The sequence below is a fragment of the Lepidochelys kempii genome, chromosome 3 (genome assembly GCF_965140285.1).
Source record: "Lepidochelys kempii isolate rLepKem1 chromosome 3, rLepKem1.hap1, whole genome shotgun sequence".
Taxonomy (NCBI): domain Eukaryota; kingdom Metazoa; phylum Chordata; order Testudines; family Cheloniidae; genus Lepidochelys; species Lepidochelys kempii.
The window spans coordinates 175,081,529-175,090,932 of NC_136382.1; the positions used below are offsets into that span (position 1 = coordinate 175,081,529).

The following is a 9,404-nucleotide window of genomic DNA, read 5'->3' on the forward strand; positions in this document are numbered from 1 at the left end:
AGGTCAGCATAAGATAAAAAATAGATGATACACGACGGCACACAAATCCAATTGTCCACATGAGCTCTGCAGTTGAAAACCGAATTACCTGGTGCAGTATATTAACACAAAGAGCACGAATTTGCGGGAAGTTTATACCAAACTTCCCAAGTCTCAGGAGTCCTGGGGGTGTGGGTGTGGGTGTGTGACGGGACATAAAATATTTTGTTTACCAACTGAATCCAAAACATACTAAGGTAATTCGATTCATAACTGGCGAAGGGGCATTTGCCTTAGGGTCTGATCCAACGCCCACTGAAATCAATAAAATGACTCCCATTGACAGGGCCCTTAGAGAAACGTACTTGTAGGACACCTCACCTACAACCCCATATATGAATTGGTGTTGCCCTAACATAGCTTATTCGGACATTATGCAGACAGAACTCCCCCTGAAGTCAGTTGATTGAAATTTCAGTAAGCTCTTGAAAGCTGAATAAGATCTTTGCTGATCGACACATATTTCTTCTTCCATTAAAGCCACATAGTGTTCCTGGCTTATTTTTCAGAACTCATGAGAAATGCATTTTAGCAGCAATCCAAAAAGAAAAAAAAACACTTTGCAATCTTTCAGATTTTTTTTTAAATAGACCACCCATTACATTCAAGCACTAGCAGAGAACTGGAAGGTCTCCTGCAGGAATCACTGGCTGAAATTCTGTGCAGGAGGTCAGACTAGATTGCCACAATGTAATGTCTTCTGTCATTAAAATCTATTAAACATTTAGTGAAACCAAACCCGCCTCTTATCTTTTAATTAAAACTGGTGTGAACACTGCAACTCTAATTCTGACTTGTTCTTAAAAATATCTGACTTGATGCTGACACGGACTGCTGATGGTATCCGTCTCATACACAGAGGCATCCAAAATGATGTTTGCAGTCAATACACAAAAAGCCCTCGAGAATGAACTTCCGCGTGTCGTGCTACACTCAGCGGCTTGCCTGGTTGTGTTACCTATGTCTTCAGCTCCCGTGTCTTTCTGTCGGATGTCACTGGGATACCGGAAACCGGAGCGAAACACGGTCAATGCCGCGATTCAGGGCAAACGCCTTGTGGTTATGTCAGCAGTTTGGCGACTGCTGCAAGGTGTGGGCAGCATGAGTACAGCCCTGGCAGGACTCACTGGAGCGTGGGATTGCTATGTGCATAAGAGGCACTTTAATACTGACTGGCTCCATTTACTCTGCAGCTAGGCCCCCCTCTCCCGACCCCCCTCCCCTGGCCAGGGGCTGGAAGGGACGGAGAGAAGCGTATACGCAGGGCTACAGATCCGGGTGGGAGGTGGGTGGGGACAGGGGATTTAGGGCTCCAGACCCAAATACTGACCCCGGATAAAAATGATTTCGATTCTTCTCGCCTCCCCCTGATAATGACCCCATCCCTCCCGGCTTGTGGGGCCGGAGAGGACGACGGGAAAGTGCCAGCCAGTCTCATTCCCGTCTGGCTGCTGCAGACTTCTGGGAACTCCCTGGGAGTTCCCTGCACCCAGAGCACCCCCAAGTCTGCTTCTCTGCCTTCCGCTACGCCCAGGGTCCCATCTCTGCTGAGCTCCGCCTTTCCCACCTCCTCACCCTCCGTCTGCCGCCCTCCCCTCCTTACACGCTCCTCTTTTCTTCCCCCTTTCCCCCCTCCTCCGGCCGGCCTTGTACCCCTCAGTCCCTCTCACAGTCCCCCCCACCCCTTCCCCAGTCTCTCACCGCTTCAGCTCCCTCTCCTCGCAAAGGGTTGGAAAATGCGTGCGTGAGTGTGTGTGAGTGTGTGTGTGAGAGAGAGCGAGAGAGTGTGTGTGGGAGAGAGAGAGAACGAGAGTCTGTGTGTGAGAGAGTCTGTGTGTGAGAGAGCGAGTGTGTTTGTGTGAGAGAGAGCGAGTGTGTGTGTGAGAGAGCAAGAGCGAGTGTGTGTGTGTGAGAGAGAGAGAGAACGAGAGTGTGTGTGAGAGAGAGAGTGTGTGAGAGAGAGAGGGAGAGAGAGAAAGCAAGTGTGTGTGTGAGAGAGCGAGAGAGAGTGTGTGTGAGTGTGTGTGTGAGAGAGAGCGAGAGAGTGTGTGTGTGAGAGAGAGAGTGAAAGTGTGTGTTTGAGAGAGAGAGAACGAGGGAGTGTGTGTGAGAGAGTGTGTGTGAGTGAGAGAGAGGGAGAGAGAAAGCAAGTGTGTGTGTGAGAGAGCAAGAGCGAGTGTGTGTGTGTGTGAGAGAGAGAGAGAGTGAACGAGAGTGTGTGTGAGAGAGAGTGTGTTTCTATGAGAGAGAGAGCGCGTGTGTGAGAGAGAGAGAACGAGAGTGTGTGTGAGAGAGAGTGTGTGTTTCTATGAGAGAGAGAGCGCGTGTGTGTGAGAGAGAGAGAGAACGAGAGTGTGTGTGAGAGAGAGTGTGTGTTTCTATGAGAGAGAGAGAGCGAGTGTGTGTGTGTGTGAGAGAGGGAGGGAGCGAGAGAGAGCGCCTGTGTGCGTGCGTGTGTGCGTGTGTGTGTGTTGGAGGGGGTCTGTTAATACTCCAGCTTCAGAAACCAAGCCGTAGTGGGACGCTTCCCCCCTAAGGGCCCGGCCCAGGACGCCTTATGCAGGCAAAGCTCCTGCGGGGATCAGTTGGGAGTGTTGCCCGAGCAGGCCCACACGATGGCTGCTCAGAGGATACTGGTGGTTGTGGACTCCCCGCTGTCTCTATGTTGGAGACACTGCCCTGCAGGAAACCCCCAAAGTCTCCCTCTTGGGGGATAAGAGTGAACTGGGGGGGGGAGTCGATTACCGTAAAGCGATCAGATGTTGCCCCACCCCAAGATTTAAATCGACTCTCTCACTTTGGCTCTCCTGCAAGTCTCCTGTGCCCATCCGATGGGGACGGGGTGGGCGTAGTCACAGACCCTTCTCTCATCAGGGAGAAAGGGACGGAAAAACGGAGAAGGGGTACGGGTTGCGCCTCCGGAGTTTTGCGGTTACAAGACTCAGATTAGAGAAACTGGCGCTCATCTTCTAGCGATTGCTCTGGAAAGGCCCAGTCAAAGAATTGCAACTAAAAATGACTAAGCTGCCATTTCAGACTTTGTGCCTCCAGTCTTCTAGTCAAAATAGCGTCACACCAAGACACTACATTATTGATCTGCTTTCAGAGTAATGGGAGCTGGAGATGCCCCGTAAACTTCCCTACTTGTAATTTGTAAGGGAGGCACCTTTCTCTTTGATTAAAGCAACTTGGTCCTTCGGTACATCATTTAATCTTATCAAAATCCCGTGCGAAACCCACAAAATGCCTTCAGACAATGGCAGATCAGCTCGTATAGTTACAGCAGGCTCAGACTCAGAAATGGGGTTCAAATGAATAGGGATGGAGAAGGTACCACGAGCTAGAATGCAGCACTAAAACTGTGCGATTGGCCTCATCTGGTATTTTAGAGGCTGGGGCAAACCGAAAGCAACCTAGATGCAAATTAAGTACTGCACACTGGGTTAGATTTCTAAATTTTATTATAAAATAAAAGCAGAAATATTTCCCAAAGAACGTATTCACATAATATAAACAAAACTAAAGTCGAGTGACTCGCGGTTGATACTGTAGTTTAGGTCTAAAAATGAGCAGCAATTTTTTAGGGCCCACGTCTTCCCCCGTTTGAGGTCGATGGGATGATTTAACATTGACTTCAACTGGGGGCGAGGATCGGGCCACTAGTTCCTTTCCTACCCAACAAATGGCGAAAGCACCACACGGACAAGGCGAAAGAAGCTGGCTCTCTGCACAGCGTCAGCTACAAGGAAGTTACAGAGTCTACCCAGAGCGCGTGTTGCTGCTATAACTTGACTAAAACGGTTGTATTCTTAGTTGTAATGTACATTGTACACCTGCCACGGATATATAACTACACAATAGGATAACGGGAGCGATGGGTGTCTTCCAAGGAGGCATGTAAACAGCAACCGTACGCTCCCCCGAAATACAAGGTGTCTTATCATACACAGACAAGACTGCTCAATTAAAATTCCAAGAGATCTGTGAAGTTAAGGTTGGAAAAAATAGTTACTACATAGAACCATATTAGCACTATGCTTAAATCACAAGTCCTGTCCTATGGAACAGTCCATATGTCTGAAACCAGCTTTGCACAACCCTTAAGACTTTGTCACAACAGAACTGCATACAGTCTAGTACAGTACCTTCCAAACAGCTACAGCCAGCCAGCCAGCCATCCAAAGAGGGACAACAGATCCACTAATGAGTGTGTCATCACTTTAAAAGTTTCAAATGAGATTAAAGAAAAAAACCACGAAGGGCTGTGGTGAGGGGAGCGTGTAAATAGTTTTAAGACCCAAGGTCGACCAAGTTGGAGGACATGGGGTTGAGAATGGAGTCCTGCAAACTATGATGGTGCATAGGGTCCGCACTGGGTACCGGAATGGCGCTAGGACCTTGGGGGTGACCCAAGCCATGGAGCGACTGTAGGCCTGGGTTCGAATTGAGCAGTAAAGCTGGGCTGGAAGAAGTGTGATCAGGGGTCCCTGACGGCGTCTTCTCGTCTTCTGAGCTGCCCAAAACTGTCTTATTCCCGTTCATTGAGGCTGAGAGCGGATTGTGGCTGTTGGAGTTGGAATTCTCGTTGTTTTCCCTATAGGAAATAGAAAAGGGAGGGAGATCTTAGAGTGGAGAGGACACAGCAGTGAGTAACACTGGAGCTAGATAGGCAGCTGCAGGGACTGCAGGATGTGGGCTCACAGGGGAGACAACTGGAGGGTAACTGAAACACACAGTGCGTTTACAAACTCTGCAAACCTTAAAGGCCTCTTCGTCTGGCACAAAGGTCTAAGGTCTGCAGAGCTTGTAAACAGAGTTTTCCACTAGCCCCGCAGAAAGTGTCACTTTGACAAAACGTCATTTTCTCCATCCATCTCCTGCAAAGTGTTTGGATAGTTTTTTTTGGGGGGGAACAAGGGAAAAAAGGGGGGCATTTCACTTTAAAATCACTCCTGGAGACAATACTTATACAAGCAGAATTTCATCCACGCCTTCTCCTGAAGAGGCAAAACAAACTCAAATTGTGTTCTCATTAGTCTATGCAGATCAGCCTTAAATGGTTGGGTCATCTGGATAAGTCTTGTTTTTGATAAAATAACTCGACACCTCGACTCCGTTTTTCCTCCGGAAGTTTAAAACCGAAAATGTATCCCAAGCATGTGTAAAAGAAGGCAAGCGAACAGAACTAACGTGCTTATTTCCTACAAGGAAATATCCCTCGTAACTACATTCCTCTATTTCTTTTACTGGTCGAAATTAGACTGAGAGCGCAAATATACTGACACATAATGAATGGGAGCCAAATTTTGCTCTGCTTAGCCACAAGAACAGTCTCTTTATAAAAGAGACAACATTATCTCATAGAGAGAGAGAAAGAGAAAGAGAGAGAGAGAGAGAGAGAATATGTATCTCACATATGTATATGAGAGACAGAGAACTGTTAGAATCTTCATGACCGTGGCAACAGAGAACACTGGGAATTTCGTGATGGGTTTCAAAGTTTTGTATTTGTTACTCTGAAAGTTAGAGGCCAAATGCGGTATTGATACACAAGGAAGAGGCCCCTGTAGGTTATGTACTGCCCTCTGGTACAGTGGTGTATTTATACTTAAAGTTTATGTATGGCAAAGGGTCCAAATCCTTCAGGTTTTACTGGGCGAAGTTAAAGGATTGCCTTCAGTGTAAGCTAGTCTCGGCAAGGGCTGCAAAATGTGACTGGAGACACTTAGTACCAAAATAATAAAATTAGAAAAGAAAGCTCTATTTGCTTGACAGAATGGCAATCTCAGGAAAGGTCTGTTTTCCGACACCGAGAGTGTAATGTTAGGTTGAGTGTATTTTTCTATGTCAAAAAACGTACTTGTCTCTGGAGACCTTTAAAATTTGATTCCTCAGAAATGAAAGGAATAAATGTAACCTTCATTTCCTTTGGATATTTGAAGGCGAGTCCCTCCTATCAGCAATAAAAGGATTTCTGACATCTCGTAAAACCAACTCTTACGGGGATTTGAAAGAAAATTAAAGCACTAGCAAGTTTGGGGAAATGTATGAAGCAAATCTGCCCAGAATCCAAACCTTACTGAATATCACAGCTAAGCGTAAATCTAATCAGCTGTATGCGGTGCTTAACATTTCCCAAGCACATTCAACAGAGACTAAAAATGAAGTCACCTTTAAGCCATTCCGCGAATGATCTGCAGTAGATTTTCAAGACTTTTAATTACCAACACCCCCAAAATGATCAAATCCTTATGGACTTGCGATTTCAAATGTCTTGTGTATACACACCGAAGTAGATATTGTGAATTTGGAACCCTGCATTTCGCTTCCCTGACAAGCTTCCAACAGTGCACAGGAACTATTGGGGGAGGGGGACACCCTACAGTACCCACTATCCCCATACCCACACATTAACAGCTGTCCGGCGATTAATAGTTTCTTCTCTTCATCTAATACAGAAAATATCACTTATTTAAAGTACCAGAAAATCCTACACCTTATGCCTGCGGAGCATCCATTTGTGTAGGGATGCAAATTGCATTTTAATTAACAAGATAGGAGATTGCCCCCTTAAATATTATGTCCAAGTTTCCTGCTCTCAGCCTGTGTCTGACATTAGGAACAATTTCACCAAACACTATTTACAGTGTGGAGACCAAATTCTGTTCTCCGTTACCCGCACCTTCATTCCCCTGAAGTCAGTTAGATGGCCCCTGGACCAAGTGAGAGAAGAATCTGTCGATGAGATCGGATTTGTCCCGACAGAGGTGCAAAGCCCTGCAAAGCGTTACAGGGGCAGGGCTGCATTTCGGCAAAGAAGCCACTATTTTCTGCTTCTAAGAAGTACATTTTGGGGACACTTTTTTTCTAAACCTTTTGGCTCTGCTTCTAAAGGTGAAGCGTAACAATGTAAAGGTAGAGCCATTAAAAAGGTTTAACATTGTTTTCTGAGTGTGAATAACTGTATCTGGATGCTCTTAAACTCCAGAGAACATGTAAAAGATTCTAGTCCTTCCTCCAAAAGTAAACAGAAAGGATGAACAGAGAGAGGGCCCGGTGTCATAATTTAAGGGAACCTTTGCTAACGCATGAGGAAAAAAGTATTTAAACTCTCCAAAAACCCGTACATAGGAAATGTTTGGGTGTACATACAGAGTGCGTTTTGTTAATGTACTGGCTGCATGGACCGTGGTGTATATATCGATGCCAAGGCCTACGGCGTGAGATGTAAACCTTTAGAGGATTCACCCAGGTATTTTCACGGCTGGAGTATCTCAATCACAGTACTTCCACAGAACTATCTTTACAATAGGATACCCGTTTGAAATATAGGAGCTGTAAATGAGCATACGGATGGAAAAGCAGCCAGCGCAGGGCTGGGCAATAGCGAGTTTTTCGCATTATTCGTCCCCATTCAGCCTCATGAAAAGCTTCCCCTCTATCTGAACCTGGTTCAGGTGGATGCACCCCCAGACACTGTTCCTTTGAAACTTCAAGAGCATTAACATTTGCTGAATAAAAGAGGCTCCTGTCACTTAAGTCTATAATGTGGGGCTGATGAATGTCCCTGCTGATCGCCAGTTAAAAGTATCTCACATGAGATCGTCAAAATACTTTAAGTTTAAAAGACATAAAGTCCTACATGAAATGTGCTGGAAATAAGGTCTCCACGGGGGGAGGAGGGGGCGAATACACGCTGGTCTGTATTTGTGAATATATTTATTTTAACTGACCTTGTATTCTTCACTAACTAGGTGTTATTGGTCTCACTCTCCCTTATTGTAGTTTTCATCTTAGCCCTTTAAAATCCTCTGAAGTGGACCATTAAAAACGCATTCACAACTTATTTTTCGTGGGGGTCAAAAATAAAATAAAAAATCAAGGGATATAAACGCGGTGAACAATTGTACCACATCAAAACTCTCAGTCTTTTTGGTTAGCGGTGTCACACCCAAATTGAAGGGACACGAAGTGCAAACGAGCAAATAATAAGGACACCTTCTTTGCGTAAGGGAAGTCAGGGCCCTGCAATGTTTAAGGCCAGCGATCGTCTGGGTTTCCCAGCTCGGCCCGGAACCTCCTTTTCAGGACTTGAGAAAATGAGAACTCAGCGGCCCAAAGTAAGGGCCCAGTCCCTGCTCGGGGGAAAGAAAAGCAAAAGCTCGCAGTGACTTTGGTGGGGGGAGTTTTTGCCTGGGTACAGACCGCAGGCTGCGAAGGGGCTGGGCACAAGGGTAGCTAGACAAGCACCGGAGACAGTAGCCGTGCGAGAAGGGGGTACTTACTCGTACCTTTCCTTGGCCTCGGCAGCACGGTCGCGTTGCCTCCTGTTTTTAAACCAGTTGCTGACTTGGGTGGTGGTGAGCCCGGTCGCCTCGGCCAGCTCCCTCTTCTCCCGAGGGGACGGGTAGGGGTTGTGGGCATACCATTCCCGCAGCACGCTCCGGCTCTTCTCCTTAAAGCAGTAGCTGGTTTCCTCGCCGTCCCAGATGGAGCGGGGCAGGGGGAACTTTCTGCGGACCCGGTACTTGCCCACTGCCCCTAGGGGTCGCCCCCGCAGCTTCTCCGCCTCGATGTAGTGCGCCTTGAGCCAGAGCTGCTGGAGCTTGGGGTGGTTGTGAGCGGAGAACTGGTGGCTCTCCAGGATCTTGTAGAGCTCGCGGAAGTTGCCCCGGTGGAAAGCCACCACGGCCTTGGCCTTGAGGACGCTCTCGTTCTTGTGGAGGTGCTCGCAGGCAGGTAGGGACCAGAGGAACCGCCCCAGCCTTTCTATGTTGCCCCCCTGCTGGAGCACTTCGCAGACGCAGGCCACTTGCTCTTGGGTGAATCCAAAAGTGGGCAGCATCGACATGGTGGCCTTTCCCCCTCCCCGATCTAAATCATCGGACTTGTACAAAGCGACCGCATAGACCTGGACGGAGAGACCGCGAGAGAAGCACCAATCATGGATGTATAAACCCACCCGAGCGGCTACTTACGCTCCGGCACAAGTCACAGCTCCGCTCTGCAGTCGGCAGCCATCGGCAGCTGAGTGTAAACAGGATCAAAGGCGGAGACGGAACGTGAAAACTTTTTTGTAAGTCCAAGTTCGGAGAGTAACTTTGTGCCTCTATTGTCTGGTATCAGCAGCGCTCACAGCGGTGGTGTCTTTCCTCTCCCACCCCCACCCTCCTCCGCCGGGTTGGGATCTCCCTTTTTTTCGCCCCCCCTCCCCCTTCACTGTAGGATTCAACATAATATAGTGGTTAAGTCCAGCTCCCCCTCTTCTCTCTCCTTTCTCTCCTCCTCTTCTCTCTGTTTTTTTAAATAATATTATTCTAAGCTGGCATGAAAAGTGATTATCCGCGCTCTGATTGGTCCAGTTA

The 9,404-nt window shown here is 47.4% G+C and overlaps 1 protein-coding gene across 2 annotated transcripts; it reads right to left on the reverse strand.

Moving 5' to 3' along the window:
- Window positions 1-3,531: 3,531 nt before the first annotated feature.
- SIX2 (SIX homeobox 2) lies at window positions 3,532-9,181 on the reverse strand. Of its 2 annotated transcripts, none has more exons than XM_073335299.1 (2): window positions 8,331-9,181; window positions 3,532-4,633 (listed from the first exon to the last, which is right to left on the reverse strand). In XM_073335299.1, the coding sequence occupies exons 1-2, from the start codon at window positions 8,888-8,890 to the stop codon at window positions 4,330-4,332; spliced, it is 864 nt and encodes a 287-aa protein (XP_073191400.1). In that variant the 5' UTR covers window positions 8,891-9,181; the 3' UTR covers window positions 3,532-4,329. The 2 variants fall into 2 exon arrangements, with proteins under 2 accessions (XP_073191400.1, XP_073191399.1); XM_073335298.1 differs by having other exon boundaries at window positions 8,325-9,181.
- Window positions 9,182-9,404: the final 223 nt, after the last annotated feature.

Excerpts from the sequence above, each read along its gene's own strand:
- SIX2 (XM_073335298.1), bottom strand. The coding sequence starts at position 8,890 with ATGTCGATGCTGCCCACTTTTGGATTCACCCAAGAGCAAGTGGCCTGC. Across the intron at positions 4,634-8,324 it reads GAGGCCAAGGAAAGGTACGA|GGAAAACAACGAGAATTCCA; the intron begins GTAAGTACCCCC and ends TATTTCCTATAG.